The sequence below is a fragment of the Hemibagrus wyckioides genome, linkage group LG15, assembly GCF_019097595.1.
Source record: "Hemibagrus wyckioides isolate EC202008001 linkage group LG15, SWU_Hwy_1.0, whole genome shotgun sequence".
NCBI classification, from domain to species: Eukaryota; Metazoa; Chordata; class Actinopteri; order Siluriformes; family Bagridae; genus Hemibagrus; species Hemibagrus wyckioides.
The window spans coordinates 23876328-23891791 of record NC_080724.1 but is presented as its reverse complement, the minus strand read 5'-3'; the positions used below and the strand labels follow the sequence as shown (position 1 = coordinate 23891791).

Sequence of the window (15464 nt, the reverse complement as noted above, 5' to 3'; positions counted from 1 at the left end):
TAGTGTGTGTGTGTGTGTGTGTGTGTGCACGGTGAGATGGTGAGATAGTGTTATTAGTGTGTGTGTGTGTGTGTGTGCACGGTGAGATGGTGAGATAGTGTTATTAGTGTGTGTGTGTGTGTGTGTGTGTGTGCACGGTGAGATGGTGAGATAGTGTTATTAGTGTGTGTGTGTGTGTGTGTGTGTGTGTGTGTGTACGGTGAGATGGTGAGATAGTGTGATAGTGTTAGTGTGTGTGTGTGTGTGTGTGTGTGCACGGTGAGATGGTGAGATAGTGTTATTAGTGTGTGTGTGTGTGTGTGTGTGTGTGTGTACGGTGAGATGGTGAGATAGTGTTATTAGTGTGTGTGTGTGTGTGTGTGTGTACGGTGAGATGGTGAGATAGTGTTATTAGTGTGTGTGTGTGTGTGTGTGTGTGTGTGTGTACGGTGAGATGGTGAGATAGTGTTATTAGTGTGTGTGTGTGTGTGTACGGTGAGATGGTGAGATAGTGTTATTAGTGTGTGTGTGTGTGTGTGTGTGTGTGTGTGTGTGTGTACGGTGAGATGGTGAGATAGTGTTATTAGTGTGTGTGTGTGTGTGTGTGTGTGTGTGTGTGTGTGTACGGTGAGATGGTGAGATAGTGTTATTAGTGTGTGTGTGTGTGTGTGTGTGTGTGTGTGTGTGTGTACGGTGAGATGGTGAGATAGTGTTATTAGTGTGTGTGTGTGTGTGTACGGTGAGATGGTGAGATAGTGTTATTAGTGTGTGTGTGTGTGTGTGTGTGTGTGTGTACGGTGAGATGGTGAGATAGTGTTATTAGTGTGTGTGTGTGTGTGTGTGTGCACGGTGAGATGGTGAGATAGTGTTATTAGTGTGTGTGTGTGTGTGTGTGTACGGTGAGATGGTGAGATAGTGTTATTAGTGTGTGTGTGTGTGTGTGTGTGTGTGTGTGTGTACGGTGAGATGGTGAGATAGTGTTATTAGTGTGTGTGTGTGTGTGTGTGTGTGTGTGTACGGTGAGATGGTGAGATAGTGTTATTAGTGTGTGTGTGTGTGTGTGTGTGTGTGTGTACGGTGAGATGGTGAGATAGTGTTATTAGTGTGTGTGTGTGTGTGTGTGTACGGTGAGATGGTGAGATAGTGTTATTAGTGTGTGTGTGTGTGTGTGTGTGTACGGTGAGATGGTGAGATAGTGTTATTAGTGTGTGTGTGTGTGTGTGTGTGTGTGTGTGTACGGTGAGATGGTGAGATAGTGTTATTAGTGTGTGTGTGTGTGTGTGTGTGTGTGTGTACGGTGAGATGGTGAGATAGTGTTATTAGTGTGTGTGTGTGTGTGTACGGTGAGATGGTGAGATAGTGTTATTAGTGTGTGTGTGTGTGTGTGTGTGTGTGTGTGTGTACGGTGAGATGGTGAGATAGTGTTATTAGTGTGTGTGTGTGTGTGTGTGTGTGTGTGTACGGTGAGATGGTGAGATAGTGTTATTAGTGTGTGTGTGTGTGTGTGTGTGTACGGTGAGATGGTGAGATAGTGTTATTAGTGTGTGTGTGTGTGTGTGTGTGTGTGTACGGTGAGATGGTGAGATAGTGTTATTAGTGTGTGTGTGTGTGTGTGTGTGTGTGTACGGTGAGATGGTGAGATAGTGTTATTAGTGTGTGTGTGTGTGTGTGTGTGTGTGTGTACGGTGAGATGGTGAGATAGTGTTATTAGTGTGTGTGTGTGTGTGTGTGTGTGTGTGCACGGTGAGATGGTGAGATAGTGTTATTAGTGTGTGTGTGTGTGTGTGTGTGTGTGTGTGTGTGTGTGCACGGTGAGATGGTGAGATAGTGTTATTAGTGTGTGTGTGTGTGTGTGTGTACGGTGAGATGGTGAGATAGTGTTATTAGTGTGTGTGTGTGTGTGTGTGTGTGTGCACGGTGAGATGGTGAGATAGTGTTATTAGTGTGTGTGTGTGTGTGTGTGTACGGTGAGATGGTGAGATAGTGTTATTAGTGTGTGTGTGTGTGTGTGTGTGTGTACGGTGAGATGGTGAGATAGTGTTATTAGTGTGTGTGTGTGTGTGTGTGTGTGTGTACGGTGAGATGGTGAGATAGTGTTATTAGTGTGTGTGTGTGTGTGTGTGTGTGTGCACGGTGAGATGGTGAGATAGTGTTATTAGTGTGTGTGTGTGTGTGTGTGTGTACGGTGAGATGGTGAGATAGTGTTATTAGTGTGTGTGTGTGTGTGTACGGTGAGATGGTGAGATAGTGTTATTAGTGTGTGTGTGTGTGTGTGTGTGTGTGTACGGTGAGATGGTGAGATAGTGTTATTAGTGTGTGTGTGTGTGTGTGTGTGTGTGTGTGTGTACGGTGAGATGGTGAGATAGTGTTATTAGTGTGTGTGTGTGTGTGTGTGCACGGTGAGATGGTGAGATAGTGTTATTAGTGTGTGTGTGTGTGTGTGTGTGTGTGTGTGTGTGTGTGTGTGTGTGTGTCTGTTTACCTTGCGGTCCACCTGTACAGGTGTGAAGTTCTCTCTGGCTTTATGTACCTGAGACACACTGGGCTGAGTGAGTGACCCTTCATCATCCTCATCTAACACCACCTGAGACCTCTGTACAGTAACACACACACACACACACACACACACACACAACACATCAACATCCTTTCATTTCTGCTTTCCTTTTCCCTCCAGAACCTACAGCCGTGAGACACACAGAGCTTTACTAAACTCCTGATCTCACACCTCTGATGAAGAATCGGAGTTTTAAGAGAAAATGTCTGGAATTCTCTCCAAATTTAAAAGCTAACTCTAACACCGGCAGTCTGCTAATGCTAACTAAAACACCGAAAATCAATTAAGTGTTAAATTGTTTTTACCCTGTTCTGAGACGCGGCTCTTTTATTCTGAGACATCTCTAGATACCGACACCGTGATATAAATATTAAATCGTTTACAAATTTAAACAATTTTTAAACAAACTACTTAGCAAACCGAACTACAGCCTCCCGCGTTATTCTATTTCCACCTCTATTCCACAAAACACCGCCCCCTGAGCTGGGATTGGCTAATCGAGCCTCTGACTAATATTACTTCCGGGTTTATTTACATAATAATCATAATGTTGCTCGCTTCACGCACACCTTCATTACTGTTCTGTAACAAATTGAATTAATTTATTTTCTTTTTTGTTTCAGGCAATGTTACATATTACAAATATTTAAAATTAATCAAAATTCAGACTCGTTCCGTTTCTATCCACGATCCAATCGTAGCTGAGGAGGCGGGATTTGTTGGAAAACAGGTAGGGAAAAAACAACATGTACTCCATGTTAAGCGTTAACATCAACAGAGCCTCTGATTGGTTAAATCGCTCGGTGTGTGTGTGTGTGTGTGTGTGTGTGTGTGTGTGTGTTAGCAATAATAGAAGTCAGTCTAGACCACGTGACTGTATGGACATCATAAATGTAAGATCGTCTGATTGTAAATAATCAATAAATTCAGAGGATGTCTGGATTAAACAGAGAAAGTTTAGGAGCCGTTCGAAAGAATCGGTTCACTAAAGTGAATCACTCTTATAGCCACACGGTGGCGCCCTAACTCTGTATTTGTGCACTGAGCGGACATTCAATTCAAATGTTTTAGATTAGATTAGATTAGATGTGGAATTTCAGTTTTATAAATGTATTTTTTTGTGTGAAAATATCAGTTTTAAATATCAAATATCAGTCGAGCGTGTAACACACACACACACACACACACACACTCTCACATACATCAACACACACACACCTATACACACACACATCAACACACACACGTGATGTACAAGATGTACTCTCCTGTCTCACCCTCAGGTCTCTCTCTCCTGTCTCACCCTGCTGTCTCTCTTTCCTGTTTCACCACTGGGTATCACCCTCCTGTATCACCCTCAGGTGAGAGAGAGAGAGTGTGTGTGTGTGAGTGAGAGAGAGTGTGTGTGTGTGTGAGTGAGAGAGAGAGAGAGTGTGTGTGTAAGAGAGAGTGTGTGTGTGTGTGTGTGTGAGAGTGTGTGTGTGTGTGTGTCAGGGACAGGGGAGGGCAGTAGGGCTCAGACAGAGTGGCGCCGTTCTGCACCTGGGGAAGTTCAGGTTTAAAAAGCTCCACATTCCCGACACACAGCTGATTGAAACATTAACAAACAGAGTAAATCCTGCTGCAGATGGACCGGGAGTGCAGCCAAGCACAAAACACACACACACAGGACTGTAGAGTGTTTGGCTGCATTGTGACTCTTCACAAACTTTATCCTGAATTTCATCATTTAATCCGGATCTTCTTTAAATTAACAACATGCTGTGTGTGTGTGTGTGTGTGTGTGTGTGTGTGTGTGAATGAGCTTTTTTTTACATATTTTCACTCAGTAAAAGTTTAGAGGAAGGACACAGAAACATCGTTTAGTTTCACAAAATACGCTCTGTATTAATAACATTGCCATAACACATGGTCATAAACATCAGGTCATTGTAATATACAATACACACTGGACTCAGAAATCTGAGAAATGTTTCTTTTTTGCTTTTAAACAAAATATAAACTTCTCTGTGTGTGAAGACACTTTATAGAAAAATAATTAGAACCAGGAATGTTTAAGGCATGGTGAAGTGATGCAGGGTCTGTCATCACGCTGACCACAGACAAGACACCATGCAGGACTTCATGGACCTCTCGCACACACACACATACACACACACACACACACACACACACTGAGGAGGTTCTGGCCGTTTTCCCATCAGCAGTGTTGATGCTTGGTGGCTTTCAGCGGCACAGGATTCTGTCATCTGAGCAAGTGTTCTGGAGAGAAACAAAGAGGAACCCGATGAGAACCTGAGGTTCTACACACACTTTAAGCACCTTTAGACAGCACTGCCCGTGTTCAGGGTAATATGTTAAGTATGATGCAGGGCGGTGTGTTGCACGTGATCGTACCTCCACAGAAATGCTGCCGATCTCTGTGTTGAGCGTGGTGAGTGGCGTCCGTGTCACCGCCATGCCCTGGTGCTGCCGGACCGAACACGGCGAGTCCAGCTCCACCTGCAGGTCCCAGATGTAGTCGATGACGTGCTGCAGGATCTCCACCTTGCTGGCCTTCTTGTTGGTGGGCAGCGTGGGCACGAGCTCCTTCAGCTTACTGTAGCAGCTGTTCATGTCCTGCAGGAAGACGCTCATGTGCTCGTCCAGCAGTGGCAGCTTGCACTTGGAGATGGACAGGCTCTGCTCAGACAGGCAGCGCACCACATCCTCTCCACCCACCTTACTCTTCAACGCACAGGTAGATCCAACAACCTTCATCCTGACTCACCGACGCAGAAGAAACCTCTCCTTTATTTAATAAACACGGAGCTGTAGCAAGAGCTAGAATTTCTCCACAGAGCAACACTGGAGCGTCGCACGCGCTGGAGCTGCTTTTATATGCATGTGGGGAGGGGGCGTGGCCTAGGTGACAAGCAGGGGGCGTGGCTTCGGCAAACTGTGAAAGCTGCGGTCCAGTGAATGTGTGTGTGTGTTAAATAGGATTTTAATTTAAATTGCTTTTCCTATATGAAGTTCTGATTAGCAATTATGTTTATTTTAAAAATATTAAAAAACTAATTTAACTAACCATTCTAAAATGTCACTGTGAAATTATTATTATTATTATTATTAGTTGTTGTTGTATCTATTTCATTATATTTGCATAGTGATTACTTCAATACACTAGATATATAAATAAACACTCAATCTCAGTAAATATGTCCAGGTTCAGGATCTGCTCTGTAAGTACTCTCTGACACGTGTGTGTGTGTGTGTGTGTGTGTGTGTGTGTGTGTGTGTAAATGAGGTTTATTTACGTGTTTTTGAGGAACTTTCATTATTTATTATGATGATGATTATGATTATTCATTATTTTGTGAAATGCACTGCATGTTTTAAATAAAGGATAAATATTTGTGTTTACATTTTTTGTCTCGGCTTCATCCGGGACTTTTCCGTGTCTTTCTGATTTACATTCCGAAACTCTGGAAGACACGTGACCAAGAAACCGTTATTTTCTTCAGTTTATGTATACATGTATAGAAGAAGAGGAACGTCCGCGAGACTCCCACTGTAGTGTGTGTGTGTGTGTGTGTGAGAGAGAGAGAGAGAGAGAGAGAGCGAGCAGACTAGCGGGCGCCAGGTCCGTGACGTCATCCATTCACACACACACACACACACACACACACACACACGCCCCCGTCCCTTTTCTCATCTGATGGCTGTCAGCCTGGCGCCGCTCGGGCGGTTTCCATGGAGACAACAAACAACTGCGCTTCCCTCTCTTATATACACACACACACACACACACACACACACACACACACACACCTGCAGCGCCGCCATCTTGTCTGTGTGCAGTTTGTTAAAGGGGCAGCAGGGGAAATGAGTCACGTGACCCTCTTACAACATGGCGCTGCTGAGAACTTTTCCTCCCAGAACACTCCTCCACTCACACCTCCACACACCTCCACACACTCCTCCACACACTCCTCCACACACTCCTCCACACACACCTCCACTCACTCCTCCACACACTCCTCCACACACACCTCCACACACACCTCCACTCACTCCTCCACACACTCCTCCACTCACTCCTCCACACACTCCTCCACACACACCTCCACTCACTCCTCCACACACACCTCCACTCACTCCTCCACACACTCCTCCACACACACCTCCACTCACTCCTCCACTCACACCTCCACACACCCCTCCACTCACTCCTCCACACACACCTCTACACACACCTCCACTCACTCCTCCACTCACACCTCCACACACACCTCTACACACACCTCCACTCACTCCTCCACTCACTCCTCCACACACTCCTCTACACACACCTCCACTCACTCCTCCACTCACACACCCACACACTCCTCTACACACACCTCCACTCACTCCTCCACTCACACACCCACACACTCCTCTACACACACCCACACACTCCTCCACTCACACCTCCACACACTCCTCCACTCACCTCCACACACTCCTCTACACACTCCTCCACTCACTCCTCCACACACTCCTCCACTCACCTCCACACACTCCTCCACACACTCCTCCACTCACACCTCCACACACCTCCACACACTCCTCCACTCACTCCTCCACACACTCCTCCACTCACACCTCCACACACTCCTCCACTCACACCCACACACTCCTCCACTCACACCTCCACACCCTCCTCCCCCCACACCTCCACACACACCTCCACTCACTCCTCCACTCACACCTCCACACACTCCTCCACACACTCCTCCACTCACACCTCCACACTCCTCCACACACTCCTCCACTCACACCTCCACACACTCCTCCACACACTCCTCCACTCACACCTCCACACACCTCCACACACTCCTCCACTCACTCCTCCACACACTCCTCCACACAATCCTCCACTCACACCTCCACACACCACTCACTCCTCCACACACTCCTCCACACACTCCTCCACTCACACCTCCACACACCTCCACACACTCCTCCACACACTCCTCCACACACTCCTCCACTCACACCTCCACACACCTCCACACACTCCTCCACACACTCCTCCACTCACACCTCCACACACTCCTCCACTCACACACCCACACACTCCTCCACTCACACCTCCACACACTCCTCCACTCACACCTCCACTCACTCCTCCACACACTCCTCCACACACCTCCACACACACCTCCACACACTCCTCCACTCACACACCCACACACTCCTCCACTCACACCTCCACACACTCCTCCACTCACACCTCCACTCACTCCTCCACACACCTCCACACACACCTCCACTCACTCCTCCACTCACACCTCCACTCACTCCTCCACTCACACCTCCACTCACTCCTCCACACACCTCCACACACACCTCCACTCACTCCTCCACACACACCTCCACTCACTCCTCCACTCACACCTCCACACACTCCTCCACTCACTCCTCCACACACTGCTCCACTCACACCTCCACTCACTCCTCCACTCACACCTCCACACACTCCTCCACTCACACCTCCACACACACCTCCACTCACTCCTCCACTCACTCCTCCACACACTCCTCCACTCACACCTCCACACACTCCTCCACACACTCCTCCACTCACTCCTCCACTCACTCCTCCACACACTCCTCCACTCACACCTCCACACACACCTCCACACACACCTCCACACACTGCTCCACTCACTCCTCTACACACTCCTCCACTCACTCCTCCACTCACTCCTCCACTCACTCCTCCACTCACTCCTCTACACACTCCTCCACACACTCCTCCACTCACTCCTCCACTCACTCCTCTACACACTCCTCCACACACTCCTCCACTCACTCCTCCACACACTCCTCCACTCACTCCTCCACTCACTCCTCCACACACTCCTCCACTCACTCCTCCACACACTCCTCCACACACCTCCACTCACACCTCCACACACTCCTCCACTCACACCTCCACACACACCTCCACACACACCTCCACACACTCCTCCACACACAGCCCCATGTGCTTTAATAGATTATTATTATTATTATTATTATTATTATTATTATTATTATTATACATTATACAAAGAGACACTTTATCAAATGTTTAAAATGATTAATATCATTTTAAACATTTGATAAAGTGTCTCTTTTTGATAAACTGTATAAAAATATATACTGTATAAAAATCAGAATTAATTGCAGGAAAAAAAGGATTTTGTTTGAAATATTTTCCCATCATGTCTCTGTTTTATTCCCAAACCTTTTATTCAGAGCTGTGTGCATTAACACACACACACACACACAGACACACCCACACACACACTTTAAACAACAAGAATATTAGACTTAGATTAAAATGTGTGTTGAATTATTGGTTCTGTTCTGTAAACATGAGCAGATCTTTTCATTTGGTCAGATTTCACCTGTAGTAAAAATACAGAATAAACACAAAGATTACAAAAAAATCTGACAAAATAAGATCCAGTAATGTAAAGATAAACAAACAAACAACACCAAATAACAATCATATCTATTTTTGCCTCTGTTCTTTTTCTTCACATCACATTAAAGCATTTTAATACAATCTTAATTAAGCATAAAGAATGCATTAACAATATGCATCCATAAGTTTTGGCACCCACCCAAGGTACTGCAGGATCTCATCTCCCTCATTTTAGGGTTATCCTCAGACCCGGCTGTTTCAGGTCAGGGTAGCAGTACATGTGGGTGAGAGAGAGAGAGAGAGAGGGAGGCGGGGGCTCTGCACTGAAACAATAGCTCTGCAGTGTCCAGCTTGTGGGAGAGAATCTCGAGTGGAGCCAACGAGTCTGGAGCTGCCGAGGGCCTTTTGTTCTGCTGCAGGGTCCATCAGTGCTTCCTACTGACACCAACAATAACGCCACACAGCTGGCCTCTTTCATCTACTTTACAGCACATCAAGCAGAGAGAGGGGACGGGGACGAGGGAGGGGACGGGGATGAGGGAGGAGACGAGGACGAGGGAGGGGACACGGTGTGGAAAATGAAAGGTGAAGCACGTTGAAGCTGATTTGAACTGGTCAGAAGGAGTGAAGAGCGTCAGTAATCTTCAGTGCTCAGTATTCTCATTTCAGATCACTTTTCCATGTCCAGAGTCCATGTGCAAAAGTCTTAGACAGAAATGTTGTGAAGCAAAAATTCAGGTAATATTTCACCCTAAGACAGAATAAAGTGCAGAGAGAGTAATAAAGTAAAGAACGCCAGTGTTTGGTGTGAAATAAAGCATCAGTAGCGACGTGTCCTCTCGTGTCCTCTCATGTTGTCTCAGGGGTCACTGAGCATGTTAATTATTTTCCCTTTTCTACTGTGGAGTGTAAAATAAACCATTACTCATTAATGCACATGCTTTCTCTCTCTGTGTGTGTTTTTGGAAGGTTCCTCAGTAGATCACTGTGTGTTTCCTCTGTCCAGTGTTCTCTCACGCCTTCTCACAGCCTCGCTGCCTCTCTTCCCGCTCCAACACACTTTCCTTTTTCTCCCGAACAGGGGAAGTTACTTGTGGAAGAATTTTCATGTTATCAGGGTGAGAAGAGGAAGTGTGGTGCTGGGTGTCGGCTCGGGAGTCAGGAGAAGATAAAGCACCAGAACATTCCACACGTGTTTCAGCGCCGACTTCTGTTCCTGTTTCACTCACGCAGCATAATCAGACGTCTGAGTGCAGCTTAAACCTGCTGCACTGGAGTCTTTATTAAAGTTCATTAGTGTTTATTGATCTTTATTAGTCTTTATTGTTTATTAATGAACTTTGCTGTCAGTTTTATTTAAAGAAGGAGTAAGAACCTCAGCGTGACAGTGAGACTCCTGACTCCCAGCCTGCTGTGCTGGTAAACAATACCTGGGAGCAGGTAGGTGTGTGTGTGTGTGTGTGTATGTATGTAAAGCCTAGCCCTGACAGAGGGAGGGGAGCTGACAGGTGGAGAACTGGAACGTGGGAACCAGGCTCCGCAGCTCAGTGGTGTGATTTATTAACCAGACTCAAACACACTTTCATCTGATTTCTTCTCAGCTTTCGCTTCAGTCTAGTCCGACAATACACTCAGTTACTGGTGTGTGTTTCTACACTTACATCTGATTTCTATATCATTATTATTTGACACAGTCAGAGCTACTCCTGAGGGAGAATGAAGCCAAACGTCTCTGTACTGATGGTTTCTAGTATGTCTAAAAACACCATGTTTAAAGGTTAATAAAGGAGGTAGAATCGAATAGGATAGCTTTATTGACACAGACGTGTGGGCGGAGCTAGATATACTGCAGCTCACTGATTGGTCCAGACAGCAGGCTCAGTGATGTTCAGAAGAGTCGTGACTCTCAAACTTTATCTCTTTTTTTTTTCTTATTTTTAATTATTACGTTATAATTCACTTTACATTCCTTGTATCTTACCTTGTGATCCGAGGAACACTTCTAAGGATAAAGGAAAGGAGGAGTAATCTGTAGTGCTGTGAGCTGCAGACAGAAAACCTGGTAGGTTTATTGTATAAAACAGTAGAATCCGGGGCATGTGAAGAGATTTTAAGCATTTTACTTGTTTAATTAATCAAAAAAAATATAAATCTGTATGAATTTCAGCAACAAAACCTAAAATACTCACAAATTATCTGGATGATAAAAACACTCAGACAGTAGCAGGTCCTTACGATGGTGTGTGTGTGTGTGTGTGTGTTTTGTGTGTCTCTCAGTAGCAGTGCTCAGTGTGGGAAATGCTTTGTTTGTGTGTTTGAGGTCAGGGTCAGCAGCTTGTCACTGCCCCGACAGAATAGATGTGTGTGATGATGACTAACGTCCGACAGCTTCAATACAGAGAGGTGTGGATTAGCAGGAGGGTGAAGCGTCAGTCCAGCGTTAATGAGAACATCAATAAACATCACAGACACGTCACTAACATCACTGACCTCCTACACTCTCGTCCAAACAGCTACAGTTTAACTAGTGATTCTGAACTAGTCTCTGGTCAGCTCAGATCAGACACACTGCTGCTGGACAAATGAAATGTGTTATCAGAAACACAGAGAAATAGATTCAGGTCATGTTTAAGAATCATGAAATGAAAAGATAAGAAATAAAATTTTATTAAGAAAAATTACTTCCATTTCCTCGATTCACTTTACAGAAACCAGATCAGTTCACACTCTGAGACTTTTAATAAATAAATAAATAAATAAATAAATAAATAAATAAATAAATAAACTACTACACTGCCGCTCATAAGTTTGGGATCACACAAAAATGTTTTCCAAGGATACATACACCAAATTATTCTGAATAGAAACTATAGCAGAATTATATTATATTATTATATTTATTCCTAAATCTCTGTATTTAGTATTTTTCTGATATATTTTCTTATATTGTTATATTCTGCTATATTTTGTAATTTTATATTTTTGTTATTTGATATATATTTTTTATTCTATTTTGTACCCTAATTTGGGTATTTTAGTATTTTTGTTATATTCCTTCCTATTACCTGTTTGTGGATCCTGCTGGAAACTGTGAATTTCCCTTTGGGATGAATAAAGTATCTATTTCTCCTCAGTGTGTGTCTTCATTCAGCACTGCGACTGAATCCCACAGACGCCTCAGCGGGAAAACTACTGACTTTCACTGACCTGCTGAAACCAGCACAGCATTTTTACTGACTCTATAATAACAAATAATCTGACCTCAATAAATATAACTAGAATCCCAAGTTAACTAGCCAAGATGGCAGACGGCTAGCATCATACATTCAAGCTACATTACACTACACGATGAAGTTACACTAAAAAGCTAGCTAATTTACAAAAAATAAATTCTAAAATACTCTAAAGGGTTCTCTAAAGTTCTAAAGTACACTGCCTACAGATTTCTTGTGAGACTCATCTAAATGTACAGCATTCAGCAGACACCATTATTCAGAGGTGGAGGGTCGGGGGGCAGAAGATTAAAGATTAAATTAAAGATTAATCTTTAAACTCAAGTACACTCTGAGAAAATGTTTTAGGGTTCCTAATATGTTCCTGAGGGAGCAGACTGTTTCTCTACAAGAAGTTAAAAACTGTTAACTCTCCAGAGAACCCCTTTATCCAGTGTGTACACTCTTCATTGAACAGACTAAATGCTTCGGCTGTTCCAGCTGACAGGAACCCTCAAAAGTACACCAGGAGAATGTAAACAGAGATAACACCAAAGCTTTGCTTCATCACTCAACATTAGAGATTAATCCTCTTGCATATTTATTGGTGGTTGCTCTGAGGTTCTATGTAGAACCCCACAATAGTGTTTCTGTAGAGTGTTTCTTTTTAGGAAGCTTTCTACAATGCTAGAACCTGTAAACCTATAAAGAACCCTGGAGCTGTTGAAATCTTGTTGGTCTAAGTCTGATGGAGATAAAGAAGACATGGAAATTCTTCTCTACGTTACTCTCACTGTGACCCAGTGGTCTCTATTAGAACAGAATCTTAAAGGTTAATTATTACTTGAAATGTTAAATTAAGAACTCTGAAAGAACCTCTGTCCCTGGGTTCTGTCCCTCTGTTCTGTCCCATGGTTCTGTCCCTTGGTTCTGTCCCTCACTTCTGTCCCTTGGTTCTGTCCCTCGGTTCTGTCCCTGTAATCTCACAGTTTCTGCTCTGTATGGGAATCTCATCCCTCGCTCCTGATCGCTGCATCTCTACAGCACTGAGATGAAGAGCGGGAGAATGTGAAGGTCTCCTGAGAGCAGGCCGGTTCCCACAATCCCCCTCTCACAGCACTTAATAGGGTCTAATTAGCTCACCATCTGCTAGTGACGCAGGACCGCTGGTACTCAGGCATCCACTGAGACACTAGCATTGTCCTGTGGGAGAATTTCCACTTCAGTGCTGATCTCCTGGAGAAGTTGAAGATCCGTCGAAGAAGGAGGGAATGATGGGGTGTGTGTGTTTGGGGGAAGGGGGGTGATGAGGGGGTAATGGGGAGGTGATAGGGCTGATGAGAGGGTGATGTGGGGGTGATGTGGGGGTGATGAGGGGGTGATGGGGAGGTGACAGGGCTGATGAGGGGGTGATGTGGGGGTGATGAGGGGGTGATGTGGGGGTGATGAGGGGGTGGTGTGGGGTGATGAGGGGGTGATGTGGGGGTGATGGGGAGGTGATAGGGCTGATGAGAGGGTGATGTGGGGGTGATGAGAGGGTGATGAGGGGGTGGTGTGGGGGTGATGAGAGGGTGATGTGGGGGTGATGAGAGGGGTGATGAGGGGGTGGTGTGGGGGTGATGAGAGGGTGATGTGGGGGTGATGGGGAGGTGATGGGGCTGATGAGAGGGTGATGAGAGGGTGATGTGGGGGTGATGAGGGGGTGGTGTGGGGGTGATGAGAGGGTGATGAGGGGGTGATGTGGGGGTGGTATGGGGGTGATAGGGCTGATGAGAGGGTGATGTGGGGGTGATGAGGGGGTGATGAGGGGGTGATGTGGGGGTAATGAGGGGGTGATGTGGGGGTAATGAGGGGGTGATGAGGGGGTGATGTGGGGGTGATGAGGGGGTGATGGAGAGGTGATAGGGATGATGAGGGGGTGATGTGGGGGTGATGTGGGGGTGATGGGGAGGTGATAGGGATGATGAGGGGGTGATGTGGGGGTGATGAGGGGGTGATGGGGAGGTGATAGGGATGATGAGGGGGTGATGTGGGGGTGATGGGGAGGTGACAGGGCTGATGAGAGGGTGATGTGGGGGTGATGAGAGGGTGATGTGGGGGTGATGAGAGGGTGATGTGGGGGTGATGAGAGGGTGATGTGGGGGTGATGAGAGGGTGATGAGAGGGTGATGTGGGGGTGATGAGAGGGTGATGTGGGGGTGATGAGAGGGTGATGAGGGGGTGATGAGAGGGTGATGAGGGGGTGATGAGAGGGTGATGAGAGGGTGATGAGAGGGTGATGTGGGGGTGATGAGAGGGTGATGAGAGGGTGATGAGAGGGTGATGTGGGGGTGATGTGGGGGCGATGTGAGGGTGATGAGTGGGTGATGAGGGGGCGTTGAGGGGGTGATGAGGGGGTGATGGAGAGGTGATAGGGATGATGAGGGAGGGAAGAGGGGGGGATGTGGGGGTGATGGGGAGGTGATAGGGATGATGAGGGGGTGATGTGGGGGTGATGTGGGGGTGATGAGGGGGTGATGGGGAGGTGATGAGAGGGTGATGAGAGGGTGATGAGGGGGTGATGAGGGGGGTGATGAGGGGGTGATGGAGAGGTGATAGGGATGATGAGGGGGTGATGTGGGGGTGATGTGGGGGTGATGGGGAGGTGATAGGGATGATGAGAGGGTGATGAGAGGGTGATGAGGGGGTGATGAGAGGGTGATGTGGGGGTGATGAGAGGGTGATGAGAGGGTGATGAGAGGGTGATGAGGGGGTGATGAGGGGGTGATGTGGGGGTGATGAGGGGGTGATGGAGAGGTGATAGGGATGATGAGGGGGTGATGTGGGGGTGATGTGGGGGTGATGAGAGGGTGATGAGAGGGTGATGAGAGGGTGATGAGGGGGTGATGAGGGGGGTGATGGGGAGGTGATAGGGATGATGAGAGGGTGATGTGGGGGTGATGTGGGGGTGATGTGGGGGTGATGAGAGGGTGATGTGGGGGTGATGAGAGGGTGATGAGGGGGTGATGAGAGGGTGATGAGAGGGTGATGAGGGGGTGATGAGAGGGTGATGAGGGGGTGATGAGAGGGTGATGAGAGGGTGATGAGAGGGTGATGTGGGGGTGATGAGAGGGTGATGAGAGGGTGATGAGAGGGTGATGTGGGGGTGATGAGAGGGTGATGAGAGGGTGATGAGAGGGTGATGAGGGGGTGATGAGGGGGTGATGAGGGGGTGATGGAGAGGTGGTAGGGGTGATGAGGGGGTGATGTGGGGGTGATGTGGGGGTGATGGGGAGGT

The 15464-nt window shown here is 46.6% G+C and overlaps 2 protein-coding genes across 2 annotated transcripts in view; both read right to left on the bottom strand.

The window, feature by feature from the left end:
- The window catches only part of ndnl2 (necdin-like 2), a 20947-nt gene extending 17943 nt beyond the window's left edge, over positions 1–3004 (bottom strand). The window contains exons 1-2 of the mRNA XM_058410771.1: positions 2842–3004; positions 2462–2572 (exon numbers count right to left, since the gene is read on the bottom strand). Coding sequence (XP_058266754.1) covers positions 2462–2572; positions 2842–2877 — 147 coding nt within the window. The 5' untranslated portion in view covers positions 2878–3004. The remainder of the gene's footprint in view (positions 1–2461; positions 2573–2841) is intronic.
- Positions 3005–4397: 1393 nt separating this feature from the next.
- On the bottom strand, positions 4398–5392 carry LOC131365563 (DNA-binding protein inhibitor ID-1-like). Its single transcript, XM_058409204.1, has 2 exons — positions 4934–5392; positions 4398–4798 (listed from the first exon to the last, which is right to left on the bottom strand). The coding sequence occupies exons 1-2, from the start codon at positions 5294–5296 to the stop codon at positions 4763–4765; spliced, it is 399 nt and encodes a 132-aa protein (XP_058265187.1). The 5' UTR covers positions 5297–5392; the 3' UTR covers positions 4398–4762.
- Between the last annotated feature and the right edge of the window lie 10072 nt (positions 5393–15464).